The 18,314-nt window shown below is 39.7% G+C and overlaps 1 protein-coding gene across 2 annotated transcripts in view; it reads right to left on the bottom strand.

Annotated features, from left to right (window-relative positions):
• The window catches only part of LOC122813052 (cholesterol transporter ABCA5-like), a 2,390,735-nt gene that overhangs the window by 633,420 nt on the left and 1,739,001 nt on the right, over positions 1-18,314 (bottom strand). For both annotated transcript variants that reach the window (XM_044085171.1, XM_044085172.1), the window contains exon 25: positions 3,883-3,996. In XM_044085171.1, the coding sequence (XP_043941106.1) occupies positions 3,883-3,996 (114 nt within the window). The remainder of the gene's footprint in view (positions 1-3,882; positions 3,997-18,314) is intronic.

The following is an 18,314-nucleotide window of genomic DNA, read 5'->3' as shown; positions in this document are numbered from 1 at the left end:
AGTAGATAAGCCAAAGGGCAGTGCATAGAATTGGTAATGCACTGAACCAGCCTTGAATCTTAGGCATCTTCTGCATGATTGTCTGATGGGAACATGCAGGTATGCCTCTTTTAGGTCTAAAGTCACAAGCCAAGCATTCTTGCCCAGCATGGGCTTAAGCTGCTGCAAAGTCAACATTTTGAATTTTGGAATGTCCAGGAAAGTGTTCAAAATAGATAGGTCCAGTATCGGCCTTCAGGCCTTGTCCTTTCTGGGTACCAGGAATAGTCTTGAGTAAAATCCTTGTCAATGCTCTTGCTCTGGTACTTGATGAATGGCCCCCATGTCTATGAGGGATGAGACTTGCTTTTGTGCCTCTGCCCATTGATTTTTTGGCAGATCTGGCCAGCCGTTTGCCTTTGGTAGAGTATGGAAATGGAACTTGTAGCCTTGTGACACTATGTTTAGAACCCACTTGTCCTGGGTTATGATGTGCCAATTTTGAGCAAAAAGTGCTAATTTTCCCCCTAAGGGTGCTGCCAGAAGATAAATGCTTGGCGCAGGCAGGGGGAAGTCATTGGGACTGTTTTCTGCATGTTTGTGATCTATCTTCTCCAACTTTGGAGGTAGAAGCACCCCATTGCTTGGGCCTATAAGGACCTTGCGCCTGGGATCTGCCCCTAGGGCGTCTGGGTCTGCCCCTTTGAGGTCTGCCTGAGACAGGAAAGGACCAATTTTTTGTAGGCCAGTGTCTACTAAACCTAGGTGGCTGTACTTGTAAAATATCTTTGACAGTTTGCATAGATTTAACTTTGTCCTCCATTTTCTTTAACACCTCTTCTGCCTTAACACCAAACAAAGTATCATGCTGTAAAGGTGCATCTAGTAATTTAACTTTAACATGATCAGGCAGATTTTGTTCCTTTAACCAAGCATGCCTCCTAATTACAGAACCCGTAACTGCGGCCCTGCAGGAGGTCCCCAAAGAATCAAAACCACATTGCAAAGTATGTTTTCCAACTTGTTCTGCTGCATACAATAAATCCTGCATTTCCTTGTTTTCTGCACATTCTGAATTTAGCAACATTTTCTGTCTAAGCAATCCCATGACATGTTGCTGATACTTAAGCATATGAAATTGACAGTTTAATGCCCTTATAGCCAATCTGACATCGATCTGGAGCAAGAAAAAAAGTTTCCCCAACGGGGTACTTAGCTTTTTTGAAGACTTTAGATCTGAAACTCAAATATGAAAATCTCAAGAGTCGGCTGACCGGCACTTGCGAACTGCTTCTGCTTCGGGCACCGCGCGGCAAGAAAGACTGAAGAAAATGGACCCAAGACTTTGGAATTCAGGCTGGCTGAGGGCAAACTGCCAGCAGGATTACCCAAATGTAATGACTGCAACAGTGAAACACGAAGAACATCTGGGTCTGACAGGTCTTTACTGTCTTTAGGTATTACAGCCACCACAGCTTTCTTTCAAGATGTTGATACTTCTCCTCCTTTTAAAATGCTGTTAAACAAAAGCCTCCAGATCTTTATCACTTTCTTTCCCCTTAACTAACAAACTTCCACATTAACACTATCTATTCCTGGACACTTTCCTGCATATTGGTGATGTATCACCAATTTTATCTCTTCTCCTTCTATCTTAAATTACTTGCTAAGCCTCATCTACCTCGAACCTTGCACACTTAAGTATTACATACATTTTTCCACGTGTGCTCTTTCTTGATTTCCACATTTCTCTGCTTGATACAAATTAAAATGTTCATAAAATTTCTGAAATATTTCTAAAGCCTCCATAGGATTTGTGGTTACTTTTCTTGTTATAGGCTTCCTAAGTTTGGCAACAACCCTTTGTTCTTTTTGTTGCCTAAGTCATTATGCTTAAAGTTTTTCTGCTCATGAATTATTATCAAAAAATAGTTGCTTAGCAATCTTTTTAAACTCATGCATATTATCCGGATACTCCTTTATATTCTCATTAGCACTCTGCAGTTGCTCCTCTTCTTGTTTTGTGAGATTCCCTTTATTTTGCAATATGTTAACGTTTGTCAGCCCCTTTTAATAAACCCAGTTTCATTTTATTCTACTCACTCGCTATAACTTCTGAAGAAATTCCTGTCTTCCTTAATAACTCTCAAATAATTTCCACTACCTATTCCTTAAATTCCTTTTAACAGGTAAGTAGGAAAGCACCAGTGTCTCATTTTTTACTTTATTACCCTGCATTTTTATACTAATTTTAATTGGTGTACAATGTAACATAGTTATTTGATGCGAGTCAAAGCTTTTGATTAACTGCAAATGATCCTGTGAAAAACAATGTCTATCTAGTCTAGCCCAGTTATTGCACCTTGGGGAATAATATGTAAATTCTCTCAAGGTTCCTACTACTGAATTTACATTTTCCATACCAAATATTTACACACACAAGTCTACCTTGTTTTGTTATATATTCCCTTCTAGTTCCCTCAGATACATCCTCACTGTTGCAAATCAAGTTCTAGTCCCCACCTGTAAGTAATACTCACTGCTGAAATCTGATTATTTCTCCAAAATGTTCTTAAGCTCCATAACAGCAGTTTTTGGTGTTATATAAATACACAGTGGTATAATTTTTCTCCCTTGCCAATAACACATTTCTGCCCAAACTCTACCATTATTACCTTTTTTCCATCTCCTATCACTATTGAAGCTCCTCTAGCAAATAGTATTACTCTCCTTTTCATTTGTTCCAGATATGCTGCTGAAAATCCATCCTGAAATCCTTTCTTTATCAAATTCTCATGCTCATCTCTTTGCAAATGTGACTCCTGCAGTACTGATATTTGCTCTCTGCATTTCTTAGTATAATTCAATTCACTTTCCTTTTAGTTTATACCTGTAAGGCAATTTACATTCCATGATTATATGGATAGTATAGCCATTATGACAAGAAGTTATTTTTCCCACATATTATGTGACAGTTTTTTTAATGTGTATTTTAATTTTTGTGTTACATGCACACACTAATGTTTGGCAGGCTGATCTTTTTATACAGTTGTTTCTTGTCATCTCCATTTGAACCTATGTAACAGTTTTCAATACTTTTTGTTTTAATGAAGACCCTCAATCAAAAAACTAAATACATTTTCATAACACCATATAACATATCAGCTTAGGACAAACACACAAAACTATGTACATCTTCCAAAAATGTATTTAACCCTCCAGATAGGAACGATTGCCTCACATCAACAGCTGCAATCACAGGCATTACCTAACCTAAAATGAAGGTTAGTCATGCTAAAATGCATGTTACAGCCTGTGCTCCACTTGCACTGATTTGTGTCTGTTCTTTTCTTCTCTCTATTTCCCTGAGTACATCTGATTTATTTTTTTCTCTAAATTACTGGAAGCCATCTCTTTTATCAAAGCTGAAGGTTGAACTGCTTTTTGCTGAATGGCTGCAGGATTCTTCTCAGTCAGTGTTTTCCCTTCACTTTTTCTACTTGATTTTCTTTCAGGTTTCCTAAATTTCTTCTTAGCTGGCATCCAGTTAAAGTAGTTACTAGCCAGTGACTGAATTTTATTCAAACTGTCAGAATTACTAGCTCTTATTTCTCAATTTCATTTTTCACACTGGGAGAGCTGAAATTAAGCTGTTGATCAATGTGTAGCCAGTTTGCAGGATCCGAAGATGTATTACATTTAATGATATTAAAACTAAAACTTACATTTCCATATGTTAACAAATAAACTATGTCCTTTTAATTTCATTTCAAGAAGACTCTCATAACATTAAAAGCATGAATGCAACACATGCAACTTGTTTTCATAACCACCAAAAGTTACACTGAAATATAGAAATACATTATAAAAACATAGCTTATGTAAAGCTTAAGTTCTACTTACCATAAAGAAGGTAAAAGACCAAAAGTCTTGACTACCTTGTACCTTTCTGAATATGAAGGAAATTACATATGTGAACAAAACCACTGCTGGTGCATAGCCAAAGATGCAAAATGCCTGTATGAAAAAACAACAGAAGTATACATAAATACTAACACTCAAAATAATCCTAGTCATGCTTTTGACGCTCTCCACATTTTTCACATTACTCAACTAAAAAAAATGTCTTTTTACAATACAGTCCTAAGACAAGCATTTTTCCATTTCATGACTTATAATGCAGCCAAGTAAGATAGTCTTTTTACAGTAAAGTAAAACTAAAGGAGTACAATATATTAATGTAAGAAATGTAAATTTACACTAAAAAATAGCATATACTCCACAGTTACATAAATTTAAATTCAAGGAAATAACCTAGTAAAATATAACAGATGCTTGCTGAACTGCTTATTGGAAAAAATAATTTACTCATAAAAACAGTTTTAAATGATACTAACTACTTGTGGAAGCCTGAAGGAAATAATGCTGCTTTCATACTTGAACAGAAAATCGCAATAATCTTTTTTTTCCTGCATTTTTTTTCTTTTTATTTAGTTAATATTACTTTTCATTCTCTCTCACCAAATTTACTACACTCAGGGTTACTTATAAACACACACACAACCTACTAGCAATTTAGAGTCTTGCAATTTCACTTAACAGGATATTTTTCAGACATGAGAGAAAAACCTACACACACAAAGGGAGGAAAAGCAAACTGTAGAGAAAGCACTTCAGCCCTCAAGCAAAAAGTCTAGTTAAGTAATGAAAGTTTTAGTTCACTTATAAAAACTTAAGGTTTTACACAGGCATGATGAAGATCTCCAAAGCCAGTTCTAGCACACTGGCTCCCTAGTCACCAGCCTAAGGCCTGGTGCTAGCTGGAGGACCCATTAAAGATGTCGGCAAGTCCATTATTTAGCCAATGTCTTTTTTTATGGGAGTGACTGATGCACAATCATGCTGGTTGTTTCTAAGTTCCATAATTAAGTTCTGAGTTACAGTACAACTGTGTATCCATGCAGTAAATGAATGAATGTAAAAATGTCAGCAACAGCCTCATAAACTACTACTGTCTGACCTGTCACCTGTGTGAACTAGTGAGAAGCATGTTTGACCTTTGGCTTTCTTCAGTTTTTCCACTGGGGGCAGTCAGTAGCATTTTCTTTTTTCTTTAAAATTAAATCAAAAATTTTCATGGTATTGTTGTAGAGGTCTGTTTAATAGGTTCATAGGTAGGTACTAGGCTATCGGCCCTGGGGCCTATACAAGCCCAGCCAAAAAGGTACCCTGGCTTTTGCCACCCAAGGAAATTATTGTCAAGCAGAGCCACAGAGGTGATCCCCGGGGTGAATTTCCTATTTCCCATCCAATCATCAAGATTTTTCTTGAAGAGTGCTAATGAGGAGCTTTGTTTGATATAGATAGGTAGTTTATTGCAGAGTATGGGAAGTCACTGGGACAGGAATCTATCCCTCTGGCATGTTCTGTTTATTGTGGTGACAAGGTTTAGGTCCCTAGAGCATGTAGCTTGGAGGGATTGGGATTTCTTTAAGTGGAGCATGTCCAACAGTTCTGGGTTTTACATAGTTTTGTATGTTAGGCAGAGATCACCTTTGAGTAGGCGATATGTGACAGAATAAAGCTGGAGTTTTTTGAGACGGTCTGCATAGGGCATCTGTTTGAGGCCAGTAATCCTCTTTGTGAGGTATTTCTGCGGTCTTTCCAGTTGTTGTAGATGTCTTGTGAGGTACATACTAAAAGGGACATTGTACTCTATAATGGGTCTAATAAGTGATGAGTAGAGGGAAACAATGACCTCTTTTTTCTGGATGGGAAACCTTTTGTGATGAGGTGTGCCACATAGAAGGATTTCCTGACTACTGTGGCGATGTGATTATCAAAGGAGAGACTACTGTCCACCTGTGCTCCAAGGTTTCTTATCACACTTTCGGTGTTAAGTATACTACTGCCTATGTTGTAGTTCATGGGTACAGAGTTTTTACCAAAGGGGATGACAATGCACTTTTTGGCATTGAGCTTGAGGCCATGGCTTTGACACCAAGCATCTGTCCAGTGAGGCCCTTTTGTAGATTGTCCACATCATTAGGAGTTTCGATTATGGCTCCTAGTTTGCAGTCATCTGAGAACTTCATTAACCAAAGACCTTCTGTGTTAGCCTGTACTTCAGAGAAGTAGATAGCAAACAGGAGAGGACCCAGGACTGAACCCTGTGGTACTCCACTTGTCACTGGTCTGAAGTCGGATTTGGACTCTGCTACTTTCACAGTGTGGGTTCTGTCAGTGATCCAGTTGGCAACCCATCTTGTGACATAGGGATTTATACCTAGTTTAGTGAGTCTATCTAGAATTCCAGAGTGGGGGATGGTGTCAAAAGCCTTGGCAAGATCTAGATAGGCTGTGTGAACCACCTTACCCTTGTCTACAGCTTTGGTGACTGCTTCAAAGAAGTCTATCAGGTTTAGGAGACATGATCAGCCTTTTACAAACCCAAACTGGGTGGGGTCCAGAGTTTGGAGATTACCAATGTCTTTGTTTATAAGTTCCATGATGATACATTCCATGGCCTTGCAGACCAGGCTCGTCAGGCTAATGGGGCGGTAGTTCCCGGAGTCCGTGGTGGTTCCCCCTTTGTGGAGTGGGATAACTGCCACTGTACGCCATTCAGCAGGCACAAAGCCTGAGGTGAGGCTATGATTGAACATGGTACTTAGGTGGGGTGCAAGTTCGTTCTGTAGTTCGTGTAGAACGCAGCCTGGGATATTGTCTGGTCCCATGGATGCTGTGTTCTTGGCTTTGGAGAGTGTGGTTTTTACCTGTGCAGCGGTGATTACAGGAACTTTGATTCTTCCGGTATACAGATGGGCTCTTTAGGGGGTGAGAGGGGGGTAAAGTTAGCACTGTACCTATCTGCCAGGATGTTGGCAATATCAGCTGGGTCTGTATATTTAGTGCCATTGTGCTGTAATTCAGAGCAGATCTGAGTGTTGCCATTGAGATTCTTGACATAGCTATAGAATGCTTTGTGGTTGTGTTTAGAATCAGTGGTGATATTGTTTTTGTAACTAGCTTTGGAAGATTTTATCAGGGATCGCAGCTTCTTACTGAGGCTGAGAAGGGAGCTCCTCCACTCATGGGATTTTACTCTCTTTTGCAACAGTTTTTTCCTTCTGTTGTACAGTTTGTTTATGGCAGGGGACCACCAGATTGGCTTCCTTTTTTTGGAGGACAGTGTCTTGGTTCTGTTTGGGATAGCATGATCCATGCACTCATGTAAGTGCTTATAAAGTGCAAGTATGTAAGATTTAGTAGTCGTAACTGTATTGTCCATCTGCATGGGTGTCATGAAGTTCACCACCTCTGTCTTAAGAAGTATGAAGTTGGCTTATGAGAAATTTTTTACCATGGTTTCCTTAATGGGGGGTGGGGGGGTGGGGGCAGGATGTGGATATCTAGGGTAATTAGCTTATGGTCAGATCGGATCAATGAGGCATTGACTTCAGGTGTGGAACATCGGTCACTCATGTTGGTAATGACTAGATCTAGGATATTGTTGCCCCTGGTGGGGGTGTGGATAAGTTTATCCAGGGCATTGGAGTTTATGAATTTCAGAAAGCATTGAGCAAAGGAGTTGGTACATGAGTACTTTTCCCAGTTAATGGTGAGGTAGTTGAAATCGCCCATTATTAGGGTGTTTGGTTGAACCCTAATATTTTCCAGTACATCAAGAAAAGAGTAGTGGGAATCCTGGGGCATGGTGGGTGATCTGTAGCAAGCTACAATTTGGATTGCAGTTTTGCTCAGAGTTAGTTGCACTTGGATAACCTCGGCTGCATTATGCTGAGCATCTAGCCTGGAGGTATGGATATCCTTAATGAATAAGGACACACCTCTGCCTTTGGTGTTCCGGTCCAGGTTACATGGCTGAAAAGTGTGGTATGAGTTATAGCCTTGTAGTGCAGGGGTGCTCTCTGGAGCCTTGATCCAGGTCTCAGTCACTGCACATATATCGATGTTCTCCATTTTAAGGAGTGCCTCGAGTGAGTGCATTTTGAGATTTAGACTTCTAGCATTGAGTAGCATCACCCTCAGTTTTTGCTTGCCTGTTCCTGTTACGGTGGTGAATTTGAAATTTGAACCTTGCCTAAAAAAGGCACTTTTTTGCTAATGTGCTATTCTCTTTCAGCTTTAATACTGTTTGTTTGGTTTATAACCCCATCCCACTCGCATCTCCATTATCTCCAGTCCTCCACAGTGGCATAAACTAAATGCCCACTCTTAACTGCAGAGTATGGGGAATGACTAGGTCACTTGCTCCCAGTGCTGGCTGGACAAACGAACAAAATTAAACCAAGTAAACGTTACTATTGCTTTGTTTAAATACTACAACCACACACACAAAAACTAAGAATAAACAAAAACCCTGAAAGAAACACCAAAGCAGCTGTTTATTTACAAGTAAGCACTTTCATCAGCCGGTATGCCTGACTTCATCAGAATAAAATCACAGTTACAATTCAGTCTTAAATACCATCCCAATAAAACACATGACCAACCTAATTAACTTAATTACCCTCTTTTAATGGATCTTTAAATATGTATGCTACTGTCATACTAAAAAAAAAACCTTCCAAAATTATATTTCACAATTGCATTTCAAAAATGAAGTTAACATAATTCCAACAAACTTTACATATGTGAAAAAAATTAAAACATATAAAAACAGAGTCTTTCCATAACAAAAATTCTTAAATGCACAGCATCATTTATGAGATGTTTAAAGGGCTAACTCTGCTTTAAGTTTTAAAATACTACTAACAGAAATATTTTCATTGAGGCCTGAACACTGCAGTGTTACATCTCAACTGCCATTTCAATTCCTTATATTCCAAGTACAGCTCCACCGGCCCACCTCTTGGTCCCAATTCTACCTTGTCTATAACCATGTATCTAAATTTGTGCATATGAAAACCTTTTACATGTCTTGCCAAGGCATTTCTATCATCCCCCTTTGATATATCATATTGATGTTGATATATCCTTTTCCTGAATTTACCTTTTGCCTTGCCTATATAAAAACGTTAACAATCCTGATATTGGCAAGATATAATATCATACTAGAACAGTTATATCTACATGTGAGTTGTATAGTACCCCAACTGTGAACAAACACTTTGTTCCGTTCCTTCCAGTACATATTTGCATTGGGAACATTGCCCACATGTGTTCATATGCACATTGAAATTCACAGTTCTCACTCTTTCAATTATGGCCTTAAAACATAAGTCCCTCTTATAGACAATGACAGGTTTTGGCCCCACCTTATTAAAACAATCCAAATCCAGCTTAAAGATGTTCCAGTTATGAGTAATGATGACTCTAATGCCCTGGAAATGTAAATCACATGGTAAAATCCTCCCCATTATTTCACTGGGGGACACTATTTTCCACTTTCAATTCTACTTCACTACTCAATAAAGGGCAAAACTGTCCCTCCTGTCTCGTTTTCCTAACTTCATCAAAGATATTATCGAGAAACAGAAGTGGATAACCTGTACTTGCCCTTAAGATAGAACACTCATCTTGAAAGGTGACATTACTCATCATATGGACCAACCTCAAACACTGTCTTTAACCAGAGACTTCTTTTGGTTATCATAACCAGGAACTTATTTTGTAAAGGGGGTGGCAACTATCGAAGTGTAATAAAGAATTTAAGTAAGTAGATTTCCTATATAAGGAAGAAACAAACCTCCTCTGATTTTTGTCCTTATAAATAGTGACATCTAAGTAATGAACTCTGTCTTCATCCACCTTCATCATGAACCTCAAAAAATTTGTACAAGTATTCAAAAAAATTGGAAAAAACTGTTCCAGTCTTTCCCTAGTGTTGGTCCAAAAAATTGTTATATCAGTTAAAAAGAAACTGTATAATGACCAACAGTTTGAGAACTCTGAATTAAGCACCACCTGGTTCTCTCATTATGCTAACACCATATTAGTAAACATGGGGGCACATACAGCCCCCACTGCCACTCCTTTCTTCTGTCGAAAAAGTTGATTCTCAAAAATTATAAAATTATTTTCTAGGACCGTCTCCATAAGGGTCCTGATAGTGAGAATTTTATTGTGTTCAAAATTAGAATTACTACATAAGAAATTGTAAAATAATTCCAGACTTGTATCATAGGTTCATAGGTATGTACTAGGCTAACTGCCCTGGAGCCTATATAAGCCTAGCCCAAGAAGATTCCCTGACATCATGCTGCCCAAAGTTAGTCAGTATTACTGAATATAAGTCACAAACATCAATAATAACAAATAACTGATCTGAATACATTTGGTTAGATATCCTGGATAAAAATTCCCAAGAATCTTTGTAAAGATGTTTTTGGTTCCTTAAGATGCTACTAGTGTGAAAAACCACAAATTTAGAAAAAGGGAATGTTTGTGATGCATTTGCATCCACTATTGTTCTTAAATGAGCAAATGTGGGTAATGTTCCTAATGTAAATATGTACTGGAAGGAACGGAAGTGATAGTTCAGAATTGGGGTACTGTACAATTCACATGCAGGTATAACTGTTCTGTTATAACAAATCTGTTAGGGGACAAAATATAAAAAATAAAAAAACTTACAATAACCTGGTTGCATAAGTGTGCACAGCCTTAAACTAATACTTTGTTGAAGCACATTTTGATTTAATTACAACATTCAGTCTTCTTGGGTACACACCTGCCATCAATTAAAGAGACTCTGATTAACCCCAAATAAAGTTCAGCTGTCCTAGTAGGATTTTTCCTGACATTTACTCAATTGCATGTTACAGCAAAAAGCCATGGTTAACAAAGAGCTTAAAAAGCATCAAAGGTATCAGTCAGGAGAAGGGTACCAAAAAAATTTCCACAGCATTGGATATACCATGGAACACACTGAGGACAGTCATCAAAAAGTGGAGAAAATATGGGACAACAGTGACGTTGCAAGACGAAAACTGGTCAGGAAGACTGCCAAGAGACCTACAGCAACACTGAAGGAGCTGCTGGAATTTCTGGCAAATCCTGTTGTGTACTATATGTGACAACAATCTCCCGTATTCTCTACATGTCTGGACTATGGGATAGGGTTGGAAGACGGAAGCCTTTTCTTACACAGAAAAACATCCAGGCCCAGCTAAAATTTGCAAAACAATACATCAAGTCTCCCAAAAGCATGCGGGAAGATGTGTTATGGTCTGATGAGACCAAGGTTGAACTTTTTGGCCACAATTCCAAAAGGTACATTTGGTGCAAAAACAACACTTCGCATCACCAAAAGAACACCATCCCCACGGTGAAGCATAGTGGTGGTAGTAACATGCTTTGGGGCTGCTTTTCTTCAGCTGAAACTGGGGCTTTTGTCAAGGTGGAGGGAATTATGAACAGTTCCAAATACCATTCACTTTTGGCCCAAAACCTTCAGGCATCTGCTGAAGACGAAGAGGAATTTCACCTTTCAACATGACAATAACCCCAAGCATACATCCAAATCAACAAAAGAATGGCTTCACCAGAAGAAAATTAAAGTTTTGGAATAACCCAGCCAGTACCCAGATCTAAATCCAATAGAAAATCTGTGGGGTAACCTGAAGAGGGCTGTGCACAAGAGATGTCCTCGCAATCTGACAGATTTGGAGCACTTATGCAAGGAAGAGTGGGCAAATATTGTCAAGTCAAGATGTGCCATGCTGATAGACTGCTACCCAAGAAGACTGAATGTTGTAATTAAATCAAAAGATGCTTCATTTTTTCCCCTAACAGATTTGTTTGTTTTTCAATTGAACTGTACTGGTTATAGGTGACATTAAAGGTGGGAAAAGTTTCGAAATGATTTATTGTGGTCTCATTTTTATATCACAAAAACCTGGAATTTTAACAGAGGTGTGTACACTTTTTATATCCACTAGATGAAGATAAGACAAAACCAAACAGCACTTAGTAAAAGCACAGGCTGCACCATGCATCTTAGCATGGATACCATTTCTTTTAGGTTAACTCATGAATGTAGCTGTCAGTTTGGGACATTTGCCCATATTAGGGATTACCTCAATATGCACGAGTTCAGAAAAATTATTGTTAAGCAACTGTTTTTTGATGATAACTCTGCAGCATAAAAACTTTTACCATGTCTCAGGCAACAGAAAGAAGAAAGTCCTGTTGCCAAACTTAGGGATTATATAACAAGGAAGATAACAGATACTGTAGAGGTATTAGAAATATTTCAGAAATTCTACGAAAGGCTGTATAAAGCAGAGAAACATGGAAATCAAGAAAAGGTACAAATGGAAATGTTTATGGAAGATTTAAATATGCCAAGGATAGAGGTAGACAAAGCTTAATTACTAACACAGCTAGGATACGAGGAGATGAGATAAAAATGGTGATGTATAAGCAATCAGCATGAAACTTCCCAGGAATAGATGGTATTCCTATGGAAGCTAGGAAGGAAAAACTAAAAGAATGGCAAAAGTGATACCAAAACTGATAGATATGGATCAATGCGGTTTTCTGGAGGGAAGGCAAACATTTGACATTAACAGAAAGTTGATGATCCAGAGGGAAGCAGAATGTAAGAAAATACCACTGATGTTGGTGGGTCTTCATGCAGAGAAAGCATTTGACAGAGTAAGCTGGGACTTTATGAGTAGGGCAATGGAAGCATCTGCATTCCCTGATACGGATATATGAGGGATAGAAGGCGAAATTTAAAGTGGGTGGGTTCCTCTATGACAATTTCTGCTTGAGAAGAGAAACCAGGCAGGGGTGTCCCTTTCCCCTTTGTTATTTGCATTATATTTAAAACCATTGGCCAAGAAAATAAGGGAGACAGAAATTCAAAGATACAGTTTGTATGGTAGTCAAGAAAAGCTGGTTCTATTTGCAGACAATATTACTTTATACCTGATAAAACCAGAAAAGGACATTACAGTGTTGTGGAACATTTTGAGGCAGTTTCAAATCTTTTTGAGATACAAAATTAATGAAGCTAAACCAAAGGCAATAGTAGTAAATTACGTACTCGTCCAAAAATTGGTTCAGCAATATCCATATTTATGGGGACATGATAAAATACAGCATTTAGGAGTATGGAAGATATGTGGTAAGAGACTAAAATGATCATACAAAAACTGAGAAACTGGAAGCTTTGTTATATGGATATAGATAGCAAGATACAAGCAGTTAAAATGTTTTCAGTCCCTTTAGTCTTATACACAGGTCAGGCATATTTTTATCAACCATGGGAGAGGTTGTAGGTAGCAATTAATGAAGAGCTGAAGGATTTTACCTGGGAAGGCAAGAAGGCAAGAGTCAAGTGGGATAAGATGATTCTTCCTAAAGAACAAGGCAGACTGGGATTACCAGATTTGAAGGGGTAATTTAGAGCTACAAAGTTAAGGCTGTTATACATAGTACAAGCAGAAACCTATAATTCCATGTGGAAGGGAATGAGGATGAAACAAGGAGAACGTTCAGGAAATAAGGATAGACTAGGATTTTGGATGCAGACTTTTAAGGAGAAAGTACAGTTACCATAATGTAGATTACTAGAGAATACTGTTTTCGCTGCCCAGGCTGGCAGAAACCCTTACCAACATCGGTACGTTCACGTATAAAGGGAGCCAGTCTGTGTCATCACTTCAGTATTTTCTTGACTCCGCTTAGAAGCCCCCAAGTGTATCCTAGAAAGACTAAGTTAGTGTGGATCCAAGGAGGCTCCAAGTGTACATAAGATGGACCAAGGTAGAGTGGACCCAAACTAGGGTTGAGAAGTGTAGGGTACTTGGCTGATTTTAGTAGCCTACTTAGTAGGCTGAGAAGGTAGGTGGGAGGGAAAGAAGATTGCACCAGTGAACACACTTGAACATCTACTTTTATGGTAAGTGTACAGAACTGTACTATGTCCTTCATATTTCACTGCTGCAATCCTGACTGTAGGAAGGATTCCCAAAGCTTAAGAGAGAGTGGAAGGAGATTAAGGAGAGGATAGGATTCCTTGCAGGACTGCAGATGCAATACCTGCTCTAGACTTGGAAAAGAATGCCAGGTGGTAGTGCCTAGTGAAGGTATGCACAAAAGACCAAGTGGCTGCCTTCTAGTTGTCCTTAGTGGGAACCCCTTTGAGGAACGCTGTACACGTAAGCTGTGACCCTAGTAGAGTGTGACCTAATCAAACTGGGGCTTTTTGCCATGATGGCTGCAGTAGAAAGAGATGCAGTGGGAATTCCAGTTAGAATTGTCTGTTTAGATGCTGGTTTTCTGTCCGAGCCTGGGGAAAAAGTAATGAACAGCTGATCTGTTTTCCTCAATGATTTAGTACTGTCCAAGTAGAAGCGTAGCATCCTATGTACATTCAAAGAGTATAGTAACCTTTCCACTCTGTTTTGAGGGTTGGGAAAGAAGGTAGGTCGATGAACGGCCTGATTCAGTGACACAAGAGGAAACCACCGTAGGCATGAAGGAAGGTTAGTTTGGAGGGAAACCCTGTCTTTATGGAAGATGTCACTGCCTTTATGGCCTACAACTCTGACACCCTCCTGGCTGAAGTGATAGTCAGTAGTAGGGCTGTTTTCTAGGTAAGAATCTTTAAGGTGGTAGAGGCTACAGGCTCAAAAGGAGGCAAAGTTAACTTTTCTAGGAAAAAGTAAGTTGAGGTCCCTGAAGGGGCCTAATGTTAATAACTCCACTAAGAAACTGCTTCAGCAAGGTGTAAGAAAAAGTGGAGGAAGATTAGGGATGTGAGCACAGATGGCTGAAGCATGTATTTTGATGGAGAAATAAGATAGACCTTTCCCCACTAGACTGGCCAGGTACTCCATAATGTTAGAAATGTTAATAGAATTTGGCTGAAGCCAGTGCTTCTGGCACCAGAATCGAGAATCTTTTCCATTTGGCTGAGTAAGAATTTCTGGTGCTAGGTCTTCTAGACTCTTTTAAAATGGTGCGTACCTGATGACTCAAGTTAGATGTGCTGTATGGCACTGTGGAATAAACCAGGCTAAAAGTCTGAAGGTTGGGGTGCACAATCCTCCTCTTGTTCTGGATGAGGAGGTCCAGCCTCTGAGGTAACATCAAAGGCTTTTGACTGGTGAGCTCAAGGAGGAGGTGGAACCAGTGTTGCCTGGGCCAGTCCAGTGCTATCAGGATAGCCTTTGGGCCCTCCTCCCCGATCATCGGAAGCACTAGAGGCAACAGGGGTAATGGTGAAAAGGATTAAATAAAAAGGTGTGTCCAAGGGAAGGAGAAGGCATCTGTTCTCCATGCAGACATCTGCCTTGTCCTGGTGCAGAACTTCTCCAGGTGAGTGTTGCCCTTGCTGGAAAATATGCCCACCTGGGGGACCCTCCCCCATTACTGTGTTATTGTGTGGAAAACTTCCCAATGGAGATGCCATTCATGGGGTTCTGTCAGATTCTTGCTGGGGTGGTCTGCCAGGGTATTCTTTATCATCTGTCAGGTATTGTGGAATGGGATGCAGGCCTAGGGATTGTGCGGTCTCCCATACTTGCATGGCTGGATGGCAAAGGGGGTAGGAATGCGTGCCTTCCTGCCTGTTTATGTTCCACATGACTGTGGTACTGTCTGTTTGTATTACTAGGACCCCTGGGTCCCATTTATCCTTGAAAGCCAGTAAAGCGTTTTACACTGCCATGAGTTCTTTCCAATTTATGTGCCATCTTCTGTGTTGAGTGGGCCATAATCCTTGCATTTGGAGGTACTGGGTATGGGCCCCCATGCTGTCTTTAAGGCATCTATGGTGAGGATTTGGCCCTGAGGCAAGAATTTAAAAGTTTTTGGGTACAAGAATGTGCCCACCATACAAACTCCTGCTTGAAGGAAGGTATCACATGTTTTTTGGCCTCTAATGACTGAATGCTCTGGCACCACATGCACTTCTGGTACCACTGCAGCTTCCTCAAGTGTAGCCTGGCTAGGGGCTACCATGAGAATACAGGACGCCATGAACCGCAGAGCTCTAAGGAATTCCCTGGCTGTGATGCTTTGATTTCCCTGTATCTGTAGGAAATAACTGGTTAAATAGATGACTTTGGCAGGGAGAAGGAGGGCCCTTCTTGAGGAAAGAGTCCAGAAGATCTGCCAGGAAGACTATTTGGATGGAAACAGGCTGGATTTCTTGAGGTTTGGAGTGAACCCCAGAGAAGTCAGGAGGTCCTGTGGGAATTTCAGATCCTTGCTGATCTTTGAAATGTCTTCAGCTTGTATAAGGCAATTGTCCAGGTAAGGGTATAGCTGGACCCCTTTGGTTCTGCAGTAAGCAATGACCAGTGTCAAGCACTTTGTGAAAACCTTTACAGAAGTAGACAACTCAATGGGCAGGGCTAAAACCTGATAGTGACAGGAGCTTGCTCTGAAGGGAAGACAGCTTCTATGTAATTTTTGAATAGGAATGTGTAAGTAGGCATCCTTCAGATCTACTGAGACCATGAAGGCCTGTGGAGTTATCATGGGCAGTAATTTTTGAAGTGTCAGCATTTTGAATTTTGGTATCCTGAGGAATTAGTTTAAGTTGGACAGGTCCAGGCTAGGGTGCCAAGATTCTTCTTTTCTTGAGACTAGGAATAACCTTTCCTTATTTGTTCCCCTGGAACTGGCTCCACCGCTCCCTCCCTCTGATCTGTATCTGTTTGACAGCCTGAGTTTTTTGATTTGGGGGTACATCTAGGAAACCTAAGTATACTAAGGGCTGTTTGAAAGGAAGTTTGTAACAATTTGCAATAATATTTAGGACCCATTGATCTGAAGTAATGTGGGTCCAGCTTTGAAGGAAGTCAGTCTTCCTCCTAGTTTTGGGGTTGTGGCTGGAGGGTGGAGCAGGGGAGAGAGTCATATTTGTTCTCTGGCTGGGGGCTTTGACAAAGAACTCCATTGCATGGGTGTTTCAGTGGTCTATTGCCCTGCTCTCTGTTGGTGATGCATTTGTCTGGAAGCTCTGTCTTTTTGAGGCCTTTTCTGTTTATTCCTAGGCTGGGTAGGAAAGGACCAACATTTGGCTGGACAGTTCTTGCTGAACCTAGGTGGTTGTACTTGCAGGAAGTCCTTAACTCTTTGCATGGACTTTGCATTGTCTTCCACTGTCTGAATACTGCCTCAGCATTTGGTCCAAATGTCTGTCTTTGTCAAGGGAAGCATCCTAAAAGTTAGCCTTTACATGATCAGGGAGAGACTGCTCCTTAATATGCATGTCTCCTAATTACTGAACCAGTGCAGCTGCCCTACAGGATGTCTCCATGGCATCATAGCCACAATGCAACGAGTGTTTAGCCACTTGGGAAGTGGAGTGACAAAAGTCCAGAAGTTCCTTAGAAAGACTTTTATCCCCTATGGTTGAATTATTTTGCTTGAATTGATCCAGGATGGTTTGCTGATATGTGATCATATGGAATTGACATTTGAGGGCCCTCACAGACAGGGTAGTGGAAATGTATACCTTTTTTCTGAACATGTCTAGGGTCCTAGTCTACTTGTTCATGAGCAGGGGATTCTTGGAGATACTGGCCCTAGCCCTTTTAGGCCCTGGAGTAACAACTCCTGGATCAGCCAAAGAATTTTTAAACATATTTATGGGTGTCTTGCACCCTATAAAATCTGTCCAATTTCCTAGGGGCAGGGGGAAGTGAGTCAGGGTTCATGGAGGCATCAAGAATTCCAAATCAAGCCCAACAAAAAGGTGAAGCAATAAAGCTCTGAGAGGACAAAGTTGGATCAAAAGTTTAATACATAGACACCAATAACGCTCACTAAAATACATTTTCTTTTGACATACACTTCATCAGATGCAGGCTTGAATTAAACTCCTTCTATATATACTATTTCTCTTACATATCAACCAATGAAAAGTGAACCAATTACTGAATTAATTGTTACAACCTAAGCTGAAAAACATATGTATAAATGGGATTTGGGAACCAAAACTGGTTATAGATTATTAATTTTACTGAATAGAAACATAAAACATCCAACAAATAACAACACATTGATTTATAACCTATTTAAAATACATTTTTCACTATATGTGAATGTAAAAAATGTAAAATTAACTTAAAATACATTTAAATATTTGTCTGGGGAAATGGCACTATCTTGTGGATTGCCACAAAAATTGTTAATACAGGCTTGGTGGAAAATTTTGATAGGGCTTTAATATTGGAAATCAATGCTGGGTCCCCCATGGTAAGGGGTATTATTAACAATGAATGGGATAGATTTGTAGCCCTTACGGACTTGGACAAAATAAAAAAGGAAAGCATTAAAATTGTCTACAAAAACTCTAGGAATTTGAAAAATCTTTTGGAAAGTAACTTTGATTATGGGGTTAC

Source organism: Protopterus annectens, chromosome 10.part0, assembly GCF_019279795.1.
Source record: "Protopterus annectens isolate FY-2018-M chromosome 10.part0, PAN1.0, whole genome shotgun sequence".
Classification (NCBI taxonomy): domain Eukaryota; kingdom Metazoa; phylum Chordata; order Ceratodontiformes; family Protopteridae; genus Protopterus; species Protopterus annectens.
The sequence above is the reverse complement of the archived record's forward strand: the minus strand, read 5'-3'. Positions and strand labels throughout refer to the sequence as shown.